Source organism: Anser cygnoides, chromosome 5, assembly GCF_040182565.1.
Source record: "Anser cygnoides isolate HZ-2024a breed goose chromosome 5, Taihu_goose_T2T_genome, whole genome shotgun sequence".
Lineage (NCBI taxonomy): Eukaryota > Metazoa > Chordata > Aves > Anseriformes > Anatidae > Anser > Anser cygnoides.
This window is the reverse complement of record NC_089877.1, coordinates 35,837,397-35,859,295: the sequence shown is the minus strand read 5'-3', so window position 1 is coordinate 35,859,295 and position 21,899 is coordinate 35,837,397. Positions and strand designations below refer to the sequence as shown.

The 21,899-nt window shown below is 48.9% G+C and overlaps 1 protein-coding gene across 1 annotated transcript; it reads right to left on the bottom strand.

Moving 5' to 3' along the window:
- Positions 1–707: 707 nt before the first annotated feature.
- Positions 708–17,186, bottom strand: DRD4 (dopamine receptor D4). The gene is made up of 4 exons (XM_048064909.2): positions 16,898–17,186; positions 4,153–4,265; positions 3,187–3,740; positions 708–2,421 (listed from the first exon to the last, which is right to left on the bottom strand). The coding sequence occupies exons 1-4, from the start codon at positions 17,144–17,146 to the stop codon at positions 2,219–2,221; spliced, it is 1,119 nt and encodes a 372-aa protein (XP_047920866.1). The 5' UTR covers positions 17,147–17,186; the 3' UTR covers positions 708–2,218.
- Positions 17,187–21,899: the final 4,713 nt, after the last annotated feature.

The window sequence follows — 21,899 nt, the reverse complement described above, 5'->3', positions numbered from 1 at the left end:
AAAGCTGCGCTTTTGAATGTCAAACTCACCTTTCAGTTGGGAAATGATTATTTTTGTTGCTTCACTCCTTTGGCTCACCTTGCATTCTCCACAGAGAAACACCCCTATAGAGTACTGCAGGTCTGAGAAGTAGAGCTCTGTGTTGCTTCAAAGACAATTAGAGCAACTTAAAGAAGTGAGCACAGCTGTAATGTATACATGCTTACCACGTCTCCTGTTTGTGTAGGTAACTGAGGAGCAATTTGTAGCAGCAACACACCTAAAGTCCTCCACTATCGTCATTAAATAGCTTATGGATGAGTATATCCGATCCTTTGGTTATTGTCTGAATTGTTTCTACTGCATTGTTTCATTAAGGAAAAAACAATTCTGAAGAGAGTGAGTGAGGTAACATTCCTAAATGAAAAATTTGTAGGTATGACTCGTGGAATTAAAACTCTTGGGAAGCTTCTCATCAGGGCCCTGGCATTTGGGGCAGCTGGCCCCAACATAGTGATGCAAACCATGGAACTTGAAAATTTACAGTATAATCATTGTGGGAATTTAATGTGTTTGCTTGTTGATGATAAATTCATTGAGCAATTGTTATCCTTAGTCAAAGAAAATCTCAAGACCTCCCAGCAGTACTTTCTTCCTTTTATTTCTAAGCAAACAAATTACCCCTTAGAAAGCAAGAACCCTATACAAAAATCATTAGTCAGAAGATTGTTGTTTTGTGCGATAATTTTTTTTCCTCCTGCACCTCAGAGAGCGGCATTGCCTACTCCCTCTGGCTACCCTTGGTGTCACTGTGCTCAGGTTTACCAAAAGGGATAAAAGATTTTTCAGCGGGCTGGAAATGGTTCCTGGCAGGTATTGTTCAGCTCAGTAAGAAATTCTGGATAATTCCTGGTGAGTAACAGCAATAGCATCATTGTGCCTTTGGATGTGTAAATCTAAAATTAATACCAGGCAGCCGCATGCACTCTTCCAAGAAACTTAAGGTTCTTCTCCCTGTTCAGACTTTTGCATGCTCTGCTCCAGCAGCCTGAGTGCAAAGAGTCACCATGTCCAAGCGGGGAAAATAGGATGACGAGCAAGGCAAGAACGTTGTTTTGTGAGCTGGTGGTGAGCTGGCAGCTGGGAGCTGTCAGTCGTGGTCAGGACTCACCAGCTCAGCGCTGCTGCCTGCTGGGAGGGATGAGCGATGCGATGCTCCTCTTCCTTGTGTGGTAGGAAAGGCCGCTGGAGACGGGAGCTGTCTGCACAACTCCCTGCTGCACTTAGAGCTGTGGGATCACAAAGTGCTACCTCACGGCGTTTACCTAAGATGATACATTGACCAGTTGATTTCTTCAGGTCCTGACCAAATTTTGGCATTTCTTAGCCAGGGCCAGCCTTTCTGCCCTGTGGGTGTTAGTGCTATTGGGCAGAGGCTGGTTTTTGTAGGACCTGAATTTCTTCTTGTCCAACATGAGTCAAACCAGTCTTTGTATTTAAAATTATTAGGGGTAGGGGGAAAGGAGGTTACACAGGTATATACACCCTCATCTGGCAGGTGACCATCTAGGAAAACAGCTTAGCTCTGTTTTTCTTCCCCACAGGCTCCTGCCTTTGTTACCTTACAGCCCAGTCCAGAGCTGCCGCAGCAGTTGTGTCTGCAGACATGAGCCTGGCTTATCCTCACAGTTTAAATCACACGGCCTCTGTGGAGACGGGATGCAGTAAGGCCGGGCTGGTGCCCTCAGTGGAACACCTTGAGATGGCAGCTGGTGAGACGTCCCCCATGCAGGGGTGAGGTAGTGAACGAGTCTCGAGGCCAGAGCAGCTGCAAGCTTCAAAGTTCTCCTGTGTGCCTGGAGCATGTCTGGGGGTGGTGGGTGGTGTGATTTTGTTTAGTGACAGCTAAGAGGAGCCCAGACAGATACATCCAAAGCAAGAGCTTTTCTGAGAACCAGCCATGCTGTCTTGTGGTGTCTCTTGCTGCTTATGTCAAACACCAAGTGTTAAAAATGTGGCTACACCTGCAGTTGCCAGTGGAGAGTATCCAGGCTGTATCCATTGGTACTTACCTGTAACTCCTTGTAGGGGACACAGAGGGCTGGGAACCACCATCCTATAGCTGCCATCGCTCCTCCTTCCCTCCTCCCCAACAAAGACAGCAAACCATAGGCAGAAATAGATCTTTAATGAACTATACAAAAAGTCCTGGTCGCTCCTTCTCCCAATTCCAGTGGGCTCAGCAGAATAGGTGCAAGACTTTGCGGAAGAAGTTCCTAAACTCGGCGTTGAAAACAGTATAAATGATGGGGTTGACAGCACTGTTGACGTAACCCAGCCAAGTGACAGTGCTGGTGACTTGAGTGGGAATGGTGCAGGACTTGCAGAGAGCCCTTGTAATGTGGACCACAAAAAAAGGCGTCCAGCAGAAGAGGAAAGCACCTGCCAAGAGGACATTAAAGAGAGAAAGTGGCATGTTAAAAAGAGTTTAAGTTAACAAGTGCAGCCTGAGCCAAACAAGAACGGTGACAGCTCAGAGTGCTTTGAGGGGGGGAAAAAAAGAAAAGCAGCAGATGTGCAGAGCTGGGCTTCCTCCAAGACAAAAACTTTTAGACATCTTTCTCATCGTAAACGTTGGTGAAGCAAAGTGTAAGTTATGTATCGTTTTGAATTAGCATTTAAGACATCAGGATTCATGCTTACATTGAAGAAAAGGTTGAGTTATAAACAGTGTACATATGTTCTTTCCCAAGGGTGATGTTTGTTGTTGCTACCCTGGATCAAAGGGAGATGGAGCTGTTCTCTGGGTACTTGTTACCTCTCACAACCTCAGATGGGTTCGGCAGGTCTGCAGCTGCAGCCAGGCTGTTCCGCAGCAACAAGGGCAGGGTGAGTGCGAACACAAGAGTCCACATGTGAGGAGAGTGAAGGCATTGCATTGGGAAAGTGGAACAAGAGGGAGGTGGCTTTTACCCTACCCTCACCTCCTGCAGGAATGAAAATAGCATGGGCTGGAGTGACAGCTCCTATCCCTGCACAAACACCCGTGCTCAGGCCGTGCGGCTCCTGCCTGGGAGTCCGCAAAAGAACCGGCGTGTGTTTGCCTCGCCAGGTTTAGGCAAGCCCTGCCAGACTGAACCTTGCTGTGGGACAAGGCAGCACGTTTCCCACCCACCCCATTTCCAGCCATCGCCGACTGTAACTCACCGACGACGACAGGCAGCACCCGCATGGCCTTCCGCTCCCGACCATTGATCTTGGCCCGCTTCCGACTGTGTCCTGGGGGTGGGTACTGGAGGTGCGGGTAGGAGACAGTCTGGACCCCATTGTTCATCACATAGTCCCCAGGCAGGGGGTGGTCAGAGTGAGCGTAAGGGTTGCACTCGTCTGGCTCCAGTCCAGCCTGCTCCCTCTCGATAAAGGGCGAGGGGTGATAGAGCTTTCTGTTGCCCCCGTAGATGCCGCCCCGTAGCTTGGCCTTCCTGGCTTCTTCCCAGCGCTTGAGTCCCTGGAACATGGCGCAGTAGAGCACCAGCATGACGGGGCAAGGGATGAAGAAGGAGCAGATGGAGGAGTACACAATGTAGTTGTCATCCTCCAGCTGGCACAAGCTGGGGTCCCGGTTTGGAACGTTGTTGAGGCCAAATATGACTGGGGATGCCACAGCAAAGGCGAATATCCAGGTGGTGGAGATGAGGATCAACTGCCGCAAGTCGATTTGTCGCCGGTTGTAGTTCAGCGGGACTGAAACAGCAATAAACCTGCCAACAGAAGGCCCCGGGTGAGTCAGTGGTAACATGAGTGGTTCCCAAGCTGCTTGTTGCTGTCCTTCCCTGTTCAGTGACCTCCTTCCCCCGAGATGTGCTTGCACAGGCAAGGCCTGGGCTACAACCAGTCTTCCCACTCAGAATAGCACACAAAGGGACAGCTCTGTCCTAGTCACACAACTGTGCTTTTAGCTTGGCCTCAAGGGTACAGGTGGGACACAAAGCTGACAACGAGGCAGGATGGTAGCACAGAACATCCTCCTTTGGGGGAAACAAGATGCAGCCTCCCTGCACGGGATCCTTGCGAGGGTGTGTGTGTGTGGAAGCAATATGGTGCTGGGACACAGCTCTCTGGCCAGGCACGCTCCCTCTCTGCTGGCAGGAGGAGGAGGAGGAAGGCACTTACCGATCCACGCTGATAGCACAGAGGTTGAAGATGGAGGCCGTGCACAGCATCACGTCCATGGTCATCAGGGCATCGCACAGCACAGTGCTGAGGGACCACACGCCTCCCTGGAACTGAAGGACAAGATCCCTGGGGTCAGCAGGTGCCAGATCCCACTGCCTTTAAAATGCAGGGAGACAACTTTGGGTCTGGGAGCCTCATGTCTTCCTCCACTCAAATAAAGGGCCTGAAGTCGAGCAGTCCACCCCTCTCAGCATGGTACTCCCCCTTCCAGCTAAACAGTGGTGCAAGAGAATTAGCCCCACATGAGGCTCACAGCTTCCTTAGGGCTTTGCAGTTCTGCCTGGCTGGAGAATTGAGCTCACAGACAATCGGCATTGCCAAGCAAGTCACTCTGGGCAGAATAGCAGATGTAGTGACAGCCCTCAGACTCAAAACCCCCAGACTCATCAAATGTGCCACCCCAAATATCTCCCCAGCCATGCAGGACTATCATTAGCTGCAAGTCACTGAGGAAGCAGGGAGAGGCTCCCCAACAGTCTGCAGGGCCTGTAGCTCCTCTTCCTTTTTTCGTTTCCAAACTGCTCCAATGCCCTGTTTGCAAACAACATGAGCAGTTTTTGTGTTACACAACTGTTGTATTCTGTCGTGCTAAGCACAAAGCCAACCTCCCAAGACCGCCAGCTTGTAGAACAGGACCACTTCCTCAGCAGTGTGCTGTGAACCTGTCTCTTGGAAAATGGAAATGGAAGGAAAATGGAATGGAAGAAAAATGGGAATGGAAGGAAACGCTCAAGAACAGAACTGTATCAGGATTCATTAAACCCTTAGCACATGACACCAAATATTTGCCAGACTGTATTGCACCCAAAGCTGAGAAACTGAATGTCAGATTCCTTTGCTTGCACCAGGACACCTGCCTTAGGACAAGACCAAAAACAGAATTTTTATTAAAAAATATAATTTTAGTAAAACTAGAGAGGGTGGGTACCTTTTTGTCTTTCCCTGTCAGTAAAAGAGAGTCTCAAATCATTTAATTCTCAGCTCAGTCTAAGCCCCTCCACCCTAATTTAGCAGTTTAGAAGAACAGCTCCCTCATTCCCCTAAATTAAACTCATATAATCAGGACTTATATATATATATATGGATAATAATGCTCTATCAACCCACACTGCCAGAAGACCAGACGTCTGTAATTGGTCTGCAAGCACTGAGTCCAAACTAAATCATGTTGAAAAAAAAGAATCAGACACGACAAACTGAGCCTCTTGTATCTGGCATAATGATACCTGAAGCCTGGATGTTATTTCTGCAAGGAGCTGGGCACAAAGCAGTAGTGCTGGCAGAGAACAGGCAGTGGTGTGGGCCAGATAGCCTCAGCAAGAAACACACACAATCTCCTGAAGGACTGGTCTGAGCTGTCAGACTTTTTAAGAAGAAAGCACATATTTCATTCGCCAGGCAAAAAATCCTTCTCCCTGGAGGTTCAGAGAAATCATATTATGAGACCATGCTGTTGTGCCTAGGCATCACCCTGTTTCATCCCTGCTATGGCAAACCAGGAGCAAAAGATCCTTCCAGGTCTAATGCTGTCCATGCAGCAATTCTGGCACTTCCGCTCGCAGAGCAGCCGAGCACTGAGCACTTCAGGGCAGGGGCTGGCACCCTGGTGTTCCCAAGGGGCTGCTTACACCTTTGCTGAAGGCATGGCAAGGCTCTCTGGTTTTCACTGGGTTGTTTCTCAGCCAGTGGCACAGACTGCACAGCATGAGACCGAGGACAGAAGGAAGGACAGCAACACCTTCAGCTTTGCACGGCCACCAAAAACTGCTTGCAGAAGTTTGTTTGAGCCACACTCCAGTCTTGTCTGGGTATAAAACCAGCCAATTATTTCTGCATTACAGCGCTTTTAAGTGGAATACACAGAAAGTGTCAGCTCAAACCTTCTCTGCTCCATGCCAGCGTGTCATTATTCCCTTGAATTTGGTCAGCACAGACAGGGAACTGACAAATTTGCTTGCAGGCAAATCAGAAAGTCTCAGTGAGCTCTTCCTACTACAGCAGCAGAGAATTTTTCCTACATTTGTGATTGCCAGGCAAACTCTGCAATCCTCCAAGTGCCTCTGCAGAGAGAAGCTGGTGTAAGAACCCCCACTTACTCTACTCAACGTGATGTACAAATAGGTGTGATTTTAGCTTGAAAACAAAAAGTTTGGTAGCACCGGCTGCTTGTCATCCTGGATCCAAACAGGTCTTTTAAAAGCAGCTTGCATATCTTGGAGATATTATATACAGTGTTGGAGCACAGCCTGGCATTTCCCCCCTTTGCAAAGTCCCAAGGGCATTTTTATATCTGTATATATTTGTATGTGTACATAAAAACATTTCTCATATATACAGCATACATACATTATTTACGTACTTTCTATATATTAAACTGAATATATAAAGATAAAATTATATATAGCATACATATATTATACTGATATATGAACTATATATTATATATATTGCTATAATATAGGAAAGATATGATATACTCAATATATATTTATATATATGATGAATATATAGTTTTTTAATGTTTTACATATATTAATGCAATATGTAACTCATATTTATACGTTACATATTTCATACATTTCTCTAGATGTTATCTGTGCTATATTTGTAATACATGCATATATAAATTAGATTATGAAAATTACTAGATTATTAAAAATAGATTATAAATAAATAAATATGTATATAAAATGTCCCCGTGAGTTTAGAAAATATTATACAATATATACACTGTGTATATAATCTTATTATATTATATATATATAATAAGTATTACTATGGTTACATATTACTACATGTAATATATATGATTTACTGTATATTTTTTATCTCTTCATACAATGTGTTACATATATCTTTCTATATATGTGTGTGTGTATATATATATATATAAGCCCCTGGAGCTTGTGTGTATTTTATCTATGTATAAAATGTGTATTTATTCATATAATTTATCAATTCATTAATATGCATTGTGTAGTGTATTAGTATATCATAATATCATACAATCACAGAACAAGTATAAATACAGAATGTCTATATGATAGAATATATGTAGTCATAATAGGTGATATGCTACATAAAATATATACATATGGTAAGCACTACCTATGCTTATGAAATACACGGGATACGTGTATATATGACACCGCACACAGGCAGAGAGGGATGCGGATGAGCTGCTCTGTGCACGTGGAAGGACCTCAGCTTGCTGGGGGTGACCTGCAGAGCCCCCCCAGGCAGCCAGCGAGCCGAGGAACACGGCTCCTGCTCCCGTGTTCCTGGATTAGCTCCAAAAACAGCACTTCGGTACCAGAAAACTATCGACTGACTTGGAAAGGCAGCCGTTAAAAACCAGTGGGGAGCCGAAGCAAGCGATTCGGCGTCTTGGGAGGAAGAAGAGCAGAACGCCTGCAATGGGGCCAGCAGGGAGGTACCAGGGGCCCGGAGAGGAGTCTGACTGAGGTGCAAATGCAACCTGAGGGGTATCATCGTGAGGCCAAGAACAGAAATAACTCGACTGTATCTGGTTCTAAACCAGAAGTAGAGAGAAGCGCTTTTGTTTAAGTAACCCAAAAGAAAGCCACCCGGGGAAGCAGCCGTCATGTCCCAGCACTTACAGATGCTGTGGGTACCAGGACCGAGGCCGGAGGGCACACTGGGGGCCTGTCTGCCCCCCAGGCCGTGGCCCTGAGCAGCTCCACGCGCCCAGGGCTTGCTGCCGGAGTCCTTAGGGCAGTCCACGCGGTTCCACTCCAGGCCCACGGCTGCTCTCCAGTCTCTGTCTTTGTTCTGGGTGCCCTGCCCCAAAACTGCATGGCACCGCACCCAGCGGTTCATTTTGCTGGTGGTTCCCCCTCCTGCAGCAACCTCCCCGTGCCCTCAGGTGTGAAATCACTCCCAGTTTGAGCTGTGCTGTTTGAGGCAGCAAGGTTTGCACCACATTATAACCCACAGAGTATACAAGCCTTTGCAAAGTGACAATACCCACTGGTCCAAGGAGAAAGAGCAAAAAGCAAGCTCATCAGGTCAGAAACTGCCTATACTGGGTCCAGGGGCAAAGAATCCTCCTCAATCACAACTGGCAATTATTAGGCACATCTCAGTGGGCACCTGGGATGGAACTGACACTGTCAGTCCTTTTCATAAAATAATAACTACAGCTGGAAAAGAGTGGCTTGTTCTTTCTCAAGTTCTGCAAAGTCAAAGTGTCAGCATCCTGCAGAACCAGGACAGAAAATCTCAATCCTACAATGCAACAAGTTCTCCTGCACTTGAGGACTTTGGTATCACTTCGTGGCACTTGTTTCTGAACTGTTTTTTGAGACATCTCTACCTGGTGCTCCGCTAGGAAGAGATTAGGGCTGCAGTTTCCTCAGAGGTCTTCAAGAAGCACAGCCTTTTTAAGTCTAGTCCAACCAGCACTTTTCTTTCCCTCTTGTTTTTTGACCATCCACAGTGACCTGAGCAAAGTTGATCTTTCTCTACATTCACAGTCCTCCCTGTTCACATTTACAGGAGCAGGCAGCTCTGCGAGGATTAATATCAGGCAGTAGTGATGTCACGCATGGGATTATGATTAGTGGAGCTGTAAAGCCAAAGTAGACTCTGAAGAAACTGTTTAGCTATTTTTACACACCCATCTCCTTGAGAGGCAGCCTGAACTTCCAGATGAGGTCTGGATTCAGACCTGCATGTTTCATGCAGGCTTCTCTCTAGTGCAGATCAGCCACTCCAAACAGAATTTGGGAGCTGAATCAAGAAACACAACCCTCAAATTTTTGCCAAAAGTTCACCCGGATCCTCACCAATTCAGATTATGAGGGAGAAGATTTGACTCAGAGCCACAGTGTTCAAAACCCATTTGTGATTTCGGAGAATGAATGTATTCTGCAAAGGACAAGATCCGTCAGGCTGCAGCACCTTCCAAGGACACAGTCTTTGCCGTGAGACTCATGCTGGGCACTCAGAAAGTTGGGAACCAATAGCAAAATGTGCCAAGAACCTCTCTGATGGGGGAGTGACTTTGGATTAGAGGCATAGCTGGCTTTGCTGGGTCATGTGGCTAAGTGGTACCTAATTACAGCAGGTTGCAGAAGATTAGCCCACCAAGGTACACAGTGTAAGGGTTTAGGGATCATAAACAGCTCAAGCCGCCTTTATGTGCTCCAGAGCAACTCTCTCTTTTTTTTTTTTCCTTCTCTTTCTTTTTTCCATTCTCTGCCCCTCATTTTCTTTTCCAGAAACACATGCATGATCAGTAGTGCTGGTGCTGAGAAGACACAGCCAGCCAGCTGCAGAGCAAAACATGCTCTACAGGCAAGTCGTCTCCCTTAACAAAAGAAAACAAAGCTGCAAATATAACCCCGCAAGGCAGCCTACCTGCTACATCTTTTATAAGCCATCCTCTGCACACCCAAACGGGTGAGGATAGGCACGTTAATGACCACACTCAAAATCTGCAGGCATCACTTGTTGGAGAAGATGGAAAACTGTACGTGTGTGGCACGCTTTGCCCTTAGCTCAGCGCTTTGTGGAAGACAAGGAGGGTTTATAGGATGGTGATAATCACCTTCTCTCTGGACACCAGCTGAAGCCCTTTCAAAGCGGTATTCCAGGCACAGACTGAGTGCTTGTTTAGCACCAGGAAATTCACATGCAGCCACTGCGTTCGCTTACAAGATACCGGTGTCTCACTACAAATGGCACTTAAGTTCTGGATCAACCACCTTGCAGAGAGGAGGAAAAACTCCAACTTCTTCTCATAAAGAATAAAAAGTTATGGAAAAGATTTTATAGGATGGCAGAAGGTGGACTAAAATGCCCTTGCAGGCTGCCTTCCTCGCTGATGTCCCTGTTCCTAAGTACAGCCAATTTGTAAGGGAAAATCTGCCTTCTTGCACACAAGCCTAATGCCAGATGAGTTCTTAGACCACCAGTGCTCCATGAGCCAGGGCAGGGCCAAAGGTTTTGCTCTTTTTTTCCTATGGTAAAAGCACTTGTCTGAGTCCTGCCATGTGCTTTGCCATGGTACAACATAGGAGCTTCATACCTGCCTCCTGCCAGCCCTGCAGACAGGCTCCGTAAGAAGCAGGGCACACAAAGCAATCTTTCAGCCTCTGGTGGTGATGGCATACAAAATAAGAGACCCAGAAAATAGCAGCCCACAAGAATTAGGACATGCCTGGCTAGATTTCCAAACGAGTACCTGCCTCTGCTCAGCAAGGCCATGGTTCAGGTGTGCAACATGGAGAGACTGAAAATGCTAATCCTAAGAGCCTAGGCCTGCTGAGAAAGATATGGCACCAATGAGAAGAGCAATAATCCCTGCATACGGGCAAATCCAGGATCTGATTCAAAAAAATAAGTAAATCTGAATGCCCACCAGAAGCTGACTCTGGGCTTTTTTATGAGCCAGGTTGGCTGCTGCCTTCTCCAGAAGACAAAATGCGGCCTGCAAAGAGAGAGTAAGGAGAGGAGAGGGACACAAGACAAAGGTGGCCTCACACCTGTTGTAACATACTTTAAAAACGAGGGGGAAGTCTGTCCACCTGAACCGTTATGAAGGCCCTGAAAATAAAATCCTTAGCACTGGTTCATAATTGCTGGCATATATCATATCACCTCCCCACTACTTCATCCAGGGACTGTATGGCTCAGGTATCACTCAGGCTAGAAGAACATCTATTTCCACTGAAGCTGTAAGATTCCAGGAAAGACTGTAATTTCAGGTGCTATTGCAAACAGGATGACATGCATTTACAGACAGACACAGAAAATTTGGAGAACGGTAGAGGTCTGCTCTCATCAGAAGCACTGCATCACAGGTGATACCAAGTCAGAAGGACATTAGGTTTTCACCCTGATAGAATAATAGAATCAAATTTGCAATATTTTACTATGTTTAGTTAGATAGATGGAAGACTGGAAACTTTGTATGCCTAATGCTACCTCACTCACTAAAGAATCAGCCTTATCTGTAAGACCATACAGAATTGTAACACAGGATTGGGGAAAGAGGGCAAGATAACCTAGGCCTGGAGGACGTGCCTGCAAAGAATAGGTGCAAACTCATGGCATGCACATCGTTGGATGTGTAAATGACTTAGTTTAGTATGCCTGGCTAAGCTGGAACAACAAGATAAGAAAGAGCCTGATGTCCTGAGCATGCACAAGGACTGAGTTCAAGCAGGGAACACAGTGAGGAAGACTATCGATGACCACCAGAGACCCCTGAACGACCACCAGTGGAAACAAATGCTCATGCATCAGGAACTTTTACATATCTTAACGAATTACGGAAAGAAGTAATTATTTCTCGGAAATCTAATGAATACTTATGTTCTAATTGCATATAACCCCTGTAGCCCGGACAATTCGGCACGCACACTAGGTGGAGCGATCCCCTGTGCATCCATCCGGTGCTGCAATTAAAGAATGTCTGACTTCTGAAACTCCAAATTGGGTCTTAAAGAGCTTCTTTGACCGACTTTTACGGTATCACAGGCACACATATAATACAATTTGCTGCAGAAGAGCTCTTCCTACTCCAGTGTTACACTGACACCCTGAAAAGTTTTATGCAGAACAGCGTCATCCTCAGCAGGAAAACGGCTGGTGTAATTAACGCTGGTTGTTCTGTTGCTCTGAAGATCTGCAAGGCCAAGTGCCTGCTGGGGAGAGCCGTCTTCCCTGACCTGTAGAGGAGCAGGGTAAACACGCAGATCTGCTAAAACCGTTTCCTCTTTTTCGTAATCAGTTACACGGATCTTACGGGCAAAGATGTTTACGTAACCGTGCCTTACACGGCTCCTGCCAGCAGCTTCCTGGATCAGACCTGTTTCACGGCTTAGGCCCTCGGCATGGATTAAGGAAAGCGCTGATCAGAGGAACGCTCGCAGTGAAGCAGGTAGGAGGTAGGCTCTGCAGCTGGCTACAGAAGTGGAAGTCACTCAGCCTGGTGCCTGCCCTAATTGTTGGGAATGCCTCCGCAACTGAAAGGCTGCCGAGGTTCCTGTCATCCTCACAAAGCCTTTGGGGCAGACAAAGCAGTTAACACAAAGGTGAGTCTTTGTAGCCGCACAGCCACACACTGCAGATCTCTAGTGGGCAAAGCCCCTCAGAGCTTAACAATATTCTGCAGTACCTCCACACCACCGCACAGCTCTACTTTCTCATGTGTTCTCACTGCCACAGGGGAGCAATAACCACCATACTCAGTTCTGTCGCTGCTCCAGGCAGACTTTTGTGTCTTTTCCTGGCCTCCATTCACACAGAAGCAGGGCTTTGCTCCTGGGGAATCATCACAGACCCCTGGGAGTGCCCCAGGCCACCTCCTTCCCCTTTGCTTCCCATCATCTTTGCTACATTGCCAGCAGATTGCTAGGAGAGCACGACTTCACACTCCAATTAGAAAGACAAGGATGCTGTAGAAGAGCAGTCTGCCTTTCCCATGGCTTTTTACTTTGCCCCATCATACCGCTTACTGAGGCAGAACTCCTGCTGAAGTCAGTATGATTACAAACCCAAAAGCTGTTTCCCAAGCAAGCTGGAATTACAAACGCCTTCTGCATATCTGGGCAGCCCTCTGTGTGGTAATTAACACCTGGCAAACTCTAGAACATCTCTTTGGTCTGTGTTTGAACAAGTTCAGTGGAAAGTGCTGGACACGTCCGCATCCCCGTGCTATGATCTGGCACACGACTGCACCGATACCTGCACGCTGGCTCTGTCACCACTGCGTAGTAGCTAGAGAGGCAGATGGCGAACAGCACTAATCCACCTCCGCTGCCCTCTGCTTGTCAATCCACTTCCATCCAAAGCAGCACTCCAAAGAGAACGAAGAACGATCAGGTTACAGAAGTGCTTTTGGTTTTCTCTAAAGACAGTGCATTTCTGCAAGAGAGAAACTGGCAGTAACCACTGCCCTGGCAGGAATTCACTTCACATCCACAGTCTCGGGAACTGCTCAGTTTGGAAATGGATGCTTTAAGCCAGTGGAAAGCTGATGTTTCTTTCTTTCCCCATCCATAGGGTATTTCTTGGTCACATCAGGCTGTGGAAGATCAAAACTGACAAATGACAGCAGCGTTTGAATTTAGGGAAGACAAGCTTCATCACATCAGTTTAACACTCTTGCTCATTAAGGCCCCGAGCGTTAACTCGAGCTGTTAAGGTAGGTAAACTTGACTATACAAATTAGCGAGGAAAGAAATACAATCTGAGGAACTCCCAACAACACAGTCAATACGAGGATGGGGCAGGACTCAGGGGCAAGTGTTCACCTCACGCAGTGAAGGCTGGTCTGTGGGGAGATGGGGCCTGCATCACTCAAGGCTTCCCTGCACATCTGGAGAGAGCCCCACGGCCCCAGCTCAGGGGGATATGCTGACTTCCTGCACCACCAGCCTGTCTCCAAGGGCTGTTTATTCTTTATGGTATATATGGTATATATTCACATACCAGTATGGCTGAGGGAGCCTAGCGCAGCAGGGCAATTGGCCAGGAGTGACAGACACATCTCCTGCTCACCGTTAGGATGATGGCTTTGGTGCTTCGCTCATAAACTGCCCAGGGGAGGACAGGACTGGAGGAGGTTTGCAGCAGGTGGCCCCATTTCCCTGCCCTTCTGCTCAGCTCTGGTTCCAGTCAGGACTGCAGCGGTCGTGAAATGGTACAGAAAAGAAGAGGTTGTGACCACACACACCAGGTTCTGCCTTACCCAGCACCTGCCTTCAGCAGTCCTCCAACACTGCAGGGACAAACAAGGGACGCCCACAGGGAGCAGACACAACTGGGCTCCGTACATCCAAGACCTCTGAATGCTCAGGGTGGACTAGAAGTTTAGCTGTGACATTATGCTGGCTTCTTAAGAAGTACAAAAGGGGAGCATGTGTCAACAAACGCTGCTAATGGGCTGCAATAAGCTTTCTTAACGACTAGTAGTAGCATCTAAGACTTCTCCCATTGTGCTCAGGCTTCTGTGAACGCCAGCAAAAGATAATCCACATCTCACAGGAAGGAATCCCATCCCCGCTGAAGCTTGTGGGAGATTTGTTGTTTTGAGGAGATGTCAGATGTCACCTCAAAAGTTTTTAAAGTGTTTTTTTTAAAACTTCCACCTGTCTTCTAAAGCCCTGACTCAGAGGGATGCTTCCAAAAACCCAATATCTCAGAAGAAAAAGGCACAGGACAGCCAAGCTTCTCCTGCTGAATGAAGGAAGCAGTTCGACTTTATTGGTCTGTTTCTGCTAAACAAGGAGCAAAAAGTCCCCTCTCATCAGGTTCTCAAGTTTTTCAATACACCCTCAAAGTCCACCTTTGCTCTGTGAGAACCTTCAGGGAAGTTTAAAAAAATAAACACAAAAACCACAAGAAGGAATAGAAGCTGTACTGAACCTTCAGGACTGTTCAGGCAACATTTGCTGTGGCTAAATGCAGTAGTACAAAGTGCAAGTTGAAATCAATCTACTTTTAAGCAGCAGCGATCACTACACCTTATGTCCCTGGTGCTGCCTGCCCGGGTCACTTTTCCTTTCCTCATTAACAAGTGGATGTTCCCCCTTTGTGACACCCTTCACGATAAGTGACACATCTGCATTTATACACGCAGATTGAGCATCTGATTCTGATCTACAGTTTTCACATTGGCCTCTGAGAAAAATGAAAATTTGTCCCCCGGCACTGGCACAACGGCTCCTCCGACTTTTCCTTACCATATTTCACAACAAAATGAGCTGCAAATCCCCACACGCAGGAGATGCCCCGTTGCCTGCTCCAGAAGGCTGCTGCACATCCATGCCCGTCCAGCACCTTCCGCAGCCACTCTGCGTGCGATTGCTGGTTGGCAGCGGCTGCTACAGGAGCACAGACCCTGCTGCGTGCTCCGTGTTCTGCCTGAGCACCCAGAAATCGTCTGTGGTACCCAAGGAAGCTCCCACAAGGCTCGTGCCCAGCAGGAAGCGTTTTTAGCAGTATGCCACGATATGTCAACCAGCATTTTATGTATGCCAGCAAAGCCCAAGCCTGCAGGCTAAAGGAAACCACACTGGTGTCTGTCTGCCCACAGATTCAAGAACAGAAGGCACGGTGAGACAACAGGAAGAGCAAGGGGGGAAAAAAAAAGGAAAAGAATTCCAATTAGCAAGAAATAGCTGTTAAGGATGATAGAGACGGAGGCTTTTTAACCACCAAAACTGAGACAACAAGGGAAAAGCAAATGACCAAAACCAAGCAGCATGGCAGGGCTCCTGAGTGCAGGGGAAAGAGAGAGGGGAATCTATTGCTCCTGTCCAACACCGGTTCTTCCTAGGGTTCCCCAGCTGAACCTGTCCCTCTAGAAGACCTCTGTCTCCGGAGAGGTCACAATGTCCTCCCAAATCCTAGGACCAGGTAGAGGCTAAAAGCATCCTAAGCTCTAATCCGCCACCTTCCTTGCTTAAGAAAATAGGGACCCTACCCAGTCAGGCACTGAGCAGCAGCCCTGGCGTGGGAGAGGAGAGTAGACACTAAGGCTTGAACTCTGCTGGTATGATCCTGCGTTAACCTTCACAGATGGGGCCCCACACTGCCTCACTCCTGGGGACTTCCCCTGGCACTCCCGAGTGACATTTAAGCCACTGCTTTACAAACCATATGTCAAACCAAAAAAATTGCGAGGTCAGGTCTGACTGACCCACCCTCAGGCTCGCTGCGGCTGCCCACCTTCATTGCATCCTGGCTCTCCCCACATCAGGAAAGAACTCCTCTGTCCTCCACTCCACCAGCCACCACAAGGCCAGGGACACAACACCTGCTACTTCGGCCTGTGGGTGCTGTCCTCCGTTCACCTCCGGGTGCTGCGGGGAGGGAGCCGCAGGCTGTGGCGAGCCTGGTCCAACAGATCCCTCCTCACCCTGGTCCAACAGATCCCCCCATCTCAGAGCATCGATCCTCAGGCAGCACAAATTTATCTCCCTTCTACGGAGAGATGCAAAACCACTCAGCCTCAGGAGCACGTGAATTGCACCCCTGCCCCTCGCTCCCGCTTTTCTTTCCCTCAGCTGCCGCAGTTTTGGAGGTGGACAGGTTTCGGGGGTGGCTGGAGGCCCGACTCTACACCTCCCACCAAAGCCACTTTGGTGGGGCGATCCCATCCCTAATAATGTCCCTAAAAAGGCAGCTTCCCCTACTCAACCTGTCTCAGTAACCTCCTTCCTCTCCCTTCTCACCCAGCCCTGCTCACCTCGCACCAGGCAGAGCACAGCAGAGGAGCTGAGCTCTCTGTCCCTTCCCAAACACCTGCTGATGGCAAAACGGGACGTGCACGCTGCGGCGGCTCCCCGGAGCTGCCGACCACCCCGGGACATCTGCACTGGGGTTTTCCAGCCCGGCAGGACGAGGGGAGCCACCAAGCAGCGATGCCACCGGGGCCACCAGCGAGAAGCCGCCGTGGTTTATGCATCTCTCTTCGGAAAAGGGAGATCAATTTGGGCTGCTGGGGATCGATGCCCCGAGATGGGGGGGATCAAAAGCGACACAAGCAGCCCGGCGGGGACCGGGCAGGGTGCCCGGGGGGGGGCCGTGGCCATCCCAAACCGGAGGGAGCTGGGGGGCACAAATCCCAAACCGGAGGGAGCTGGGGGGCACAAACCCACCGAGGAGCTCCAGCCCCCGACCCCCGCGGCCCCCCGGGCGGCCTCACCTCGGAGTACACGAAGAGGGGCAGGACGAGGAGGGCCAGCAGCAGGTCGGCGACGGCGAGGCTGACGATGAAGTAGTTGGTGGTGGTCTTGAGCGCCCGCTCGGTGCAGACGCTGAGGCACACCAGCCCGTTGCCGCCGACGATGAGGAGGATGAGGACGATGCCCAGCACCAGGGCGGCGACGTTGTGGCCACCCGGAGGCGGCGGCGGAGGCTCGCTGCCGTTCCCCGGGGCGCTGCCGTTCCCCATGGCGCCGCGGCGCTGCCCCGGCAGCCGGGCTCATGGAGCCGCCGGCCTCACGGTGCTGCCCGGCCCCGGGGCGAGGCCGGGGGAGGCCGGGGGAGGCCGGCAGAGCCGGCCCCAAACTTTGCGAGGAGCGGGGAGGAGCCTCCCGGAGGCAGCCCCGGCACCAAGCGGGTCACCGGGAGGCTTAGCGGCAGGGGGCGGGCTGCCCGTGTCCCCCCCTTCTGCCCGTGTCCCCTCCCTGTGCCCGTGTCCCCCCCCCTCTGCCCGTGTCCCCTCCCCGCAGGGCACCCGCAGCCCTTGGGGAGGCTGGAGGGAGGCTGGGGTCGGGGGGAGACCCCCCCAGCTCTCGCCGTGGTTGGGGTGCCTGGCCGGAGGTCCGCTGGGGGAGGCTCCTTCTCCCCCAGGGTTTTGAGCTGGAGGAAAAGGACAAGTCTTCGGTGACACCGCTGAGATTTCTTCTGCGATCAGCCGCCCCCCTGCCGGCACAGCGTGGCTCCGTCGGGGTGAATTCCCCCGGTCTTCCCACCCCAAAGCTCCGGGAGCGGTGCTGGAGCAAGGCGACGTGCCCTTCAGAGCGAAAAACTGCAAGAAAATGAATTTGAAAGACTTTGCGGCGGCACGTTATGGGAGGCAGAGGAGAAAAAAAATAAAAAACAAGGTCCGTATGTTGAGCGTAATGTCTTCCCCGGTATGAGGCTGACCACTTTTATATGTCTCCGAAACAGCGGAGGCACTGGCCCCACAAGCTCTGCACTGCAAATGTTGTGGCAGATCAAAGCACCCTCGGATCGGTCAGACCTTGACGAAGCTACACCGTCGGGAAAAAAAAAAAAACAGCAAGTTTCAGAGTAGGTGGTTGTTTCAAGTCAGCCTGACCTGAAGGTATTTTCCCCAGGAGATTCAAAGCAATAGTATGAACGGTAATTAGAGAAATCAATGCTGTTAGCCTGGATCCCTGAGAGCATTTGAAGGACTGGGGAGACTATAACCATCCAGAAAATGGCAAACTGCCTCTTTTTAAATGGGGAGGGACAAGAAACCAGGGACTAAAGAGTAATCTGTATTTCTTCAAGTAATAGAACTTGTTCCTTGCTAGAGCTAGGAGGGAAATAATTAGATATCACGTACCTCAGCTTTAGCTCTGCTGCAATCTCACATAGCATTGTCTTCAGCAATGAAAGGGGGAAGACTAGCTGAAATTATTACGGATTGGGTGAATAACAGGTTGGAAAACTGTACTCCGAGGTCTGTGCAGAATCTGGTAATGTTTAGAATTTGCATAATTGACCTGAATGAGTGTCCAGAGAGACCACTAATTAAATTTGAAGATACTGCCAAGACAGGTGAGGCTGCGAGCATCTTGGAGCACAGGATGAGAATTCAAAATGTTATGTTGCAAAAAACACCTGGCAAATGCAGGATGCAATTCAAAAGGAATTTTGCATCTGTCCTGTGCTTGGGCAGGAATAATCAGCTGCAGAAATGCAGGACTGAGGCAACAACCAGATGGAGAGTAGGTGTAGGAGCAAAGGTGCTGTAGCAGGTTGTAAGCTGCACATGGGGACTAGGATGTCTTATTGTTGTAAATGAGAGAAAAAGAAGCCAAAGCTCTCCTGGAGTAATGCTGTGGTACCTGTGGTACAGAGGTACCTGTGCACCTGCAGACTCAGGCAGCCTTCATTCTGCCAGCCACACTCAGAGTCACCTTTCACAATACTTGCCATAATTATGCCAACTAAAATAAGAGACAGAGATTATGATTCCTAGAGGTAGGGGTTAAGGTGACATTTCTCACTCCCTAGGATGAACACCTGCCGACTGCAATGCTGCAAGCAGCAAGGCAGACACCACACGTGTTCGTCTCGGGTACCAACAACTGTGCCTTTTTTTCTGCTTAATGCATCACTGCATTCACCCCTGTGCTGACAGAAACTAGCTCAGTGCAGTCCCGCAGAGATAGTGCTGGAGGCTGGGGGAGGACGGGGGAGCTGTGACCCCCAGTTCTAGCCCAGATGTTTTGGGAGATGTGGGACCTGATCCAGACCGATGGGCACCTTTCCAGCCATGCCACCAAACCTCAGATCAGATGTTTGGGGTGAGCTAACCAGCCAGTTCCACTTGGTGTTTGTGGAACGCAGTAGGAAGAGAAGGCATAGAAGGAAAGTATAATTTACACCACGTGGAGAGTGGGAACTGCATTATTGCCAGCTTTTTATAAGACAAGAAGATTTTCAGAGCTGTTTATAGATACCAGTACATTACCTGCTCCAGATATGGGTTTTATCTGATCTATTAACAGGCTGGCAGAAGAAATCCTCTCTCCAGTGTCTGCCCCCACCGATTTCCTTCACTCTTATTTGGAGAAGGACACAATTAATCCTCAGCATGTGAAGCATAGAAAAGCCAGAGCCCTGTTACCATGAATGGGGACTTGGACCTCAGTACCATCCTTTTCCTGTGGCTAACAGCAGTTAATCCTGCAGTCTGTTTTCCCCAGCTGCCCCGAGTTTCACAATTTCATACATGGGTAGGAGAAAATTACTTTGGTTTAAGTACTTACTTGGCAATCTGTCTTGCCATATTGTCTCCAGAGGTGTGACTTCCAAGTTCTTCCTAAATTTCACAAGAATGCCATCGGCTTTGTAGCTGCTGAGTTGTACTGACTGTGTCCTGTCCCTGGAGCAGGTGTGCCATCCTCACAATGATCCCAATACCTGTGAGTATGTCTACTCCCCTCCTTCTGCCAGCTGACCCAGCTTTGATGTGGACTCAAACCAGTGTCAGCTCTGTCCTGCAAAGACAAAACAAAGCTCCAGCAGCAGTGGGTACTCACACACTGTCCCGTCTGCCCATAGTTCCCCATTCCTTTGGGAACAGTTCAGGGCTTAGGTGGGCGCAAGCAGTGCTGCAAATCCGTCAGGTTAAGAAGATATACATCATCCAGTGCAGTGAACTGGGACAAAACTACCCCATCAGTACTTCTTAAACCCACATGTCCTGGCAGAGGGAGTTTGCATCAGCTCAGTGGTTTGTATCCGCTGCTCACAGCTTTTCTGCTCTGCTGGTCGGATCCTAAGACGCAAGTGCTGGCACAATGTGCTGCTGTCACAGCCTTCACTCAGTGAGGAGCGGGTACAATGGGACCACTTTTACTAGAGCTTTTTTGCTACAAAAAAATAAACCCAAACTAGCCAAAGGAGGCTTCAAAGCACATTAATGAAACTGCACTGAACTCCTGTGTGGATAGAATGCCCTTAATTTATTTATGTTTAAACAAGCTGAGCAGCAAAGGGGTGGGGATTGAGTTGTGACTGCAGGGCTTCTGCCTTCCCACAGGGATTAATACCATTTATCTAATCTCCTTTAACAGTCAATTTGTATTAATTATCTTGATTTTCCCTGTGGGTTAGCGCAGAATGCCTCTTAACTCTCAGTGTGGAAGCCCTTATTCCAGACTAGCAGTACCTTAATCCCAGACCAGTTTAATCCTGGAGTGGATTAAACTAATGTGAAATAAGGCTTTTGACTTCCAAAAAAGAGCAGCCATGCAAAGCACTAATTAGGACGGCTCTCCCATTGCAAACTCCCAGGCTGCAGTGATCCTTGATCACTGCCACTAAGTCCTGCAGTTCCCCTGTGCCTGCTGCTGTTGCTCAGCCCTCGGTGCAGCCTTGGCAAGCAGATTCCAGTGGCTTTGCTGTGTGATAATGTCCCCTTGGGAGTAATCCCAGAGAGCGAGGGCTGACAGGAAAGCTTCCTCTCTTCTGTTAGTAGATTTGAGCCACCGCCCCTTCCTGGGATGAGAGGAACTGTCCTCCTCACAGAAGAGAAGGAAGGGCTGTAATGCATCAATATACCCAAGGAAGTCATTTTATGCCACTGCAAATATAAAAAAGATGACAAGCAATAGAGACATTTGTCACCCTTGTGGAAAGCAGGAAGCATTATGTATATCCAGGGCTGGGATGTTTGAGCAACGGACAGTGAGTGTTTAAGAGCACCTTTGAAGAGTTTCTGGTGCGATCAGTGGTTTTGAACAATCCTTTCTTGCTTGGATGTGCAGCTTGCAGAGCGTCCTGGTTCACCAGTTGCACTGTGACATCCTGCTGGCTCAGGACAGGGGTTGGGGAGGTTGTAAAAGTCACCCACAGCCGCCTCTTGTGACATAAAAAATATTTTATTTTGTCCTAAGCAGGTGCTGTGAAGGACACAAGGGGTGAACAGCAGCACTTTCTGCCATCAGGGCACCTCAGTCTCAAATAAGTCTGGTGCCCAAGCCAAGCCATCAAAGAAACATCTGCCTATGTAGGCTCCTTCCCCTGTGCCAGGAATAGATTATCTGTATAAACTCATTTCAAATATGGGACAACGAGGCTCTGGTACTCAGCATTTCGCAAGACCTTCAGTGCCATGCATCTGCAACCATAGCCTGTGGCATGCAAAGACTTCGCTCGACTTGCTACCCACAAGCCACCCACTTCTGCCCGGGATCAGCAGCACCAGGAAAGCACCCATTTCTTGCACAGAATGGCAAAATAGTGGAAGATCTGCCTTTTTGATATGTTTTGAGGCATGTTTTAAAAAGAGTCTAGGAATGAGCAGTGCGGTCATCTTTCAGGAAGGGGGCTGCGGTGGAGCTGGTCCCTGACAGCTAGCCAAGGAGGCAGAAGGAGTCCTCCAGAGACTTCCCAGGATGAGTTGACAGAGGATTTGGTTTTTAGCCAATTCAAAGGACCAGAAAGGTTGCAAAGTGAGA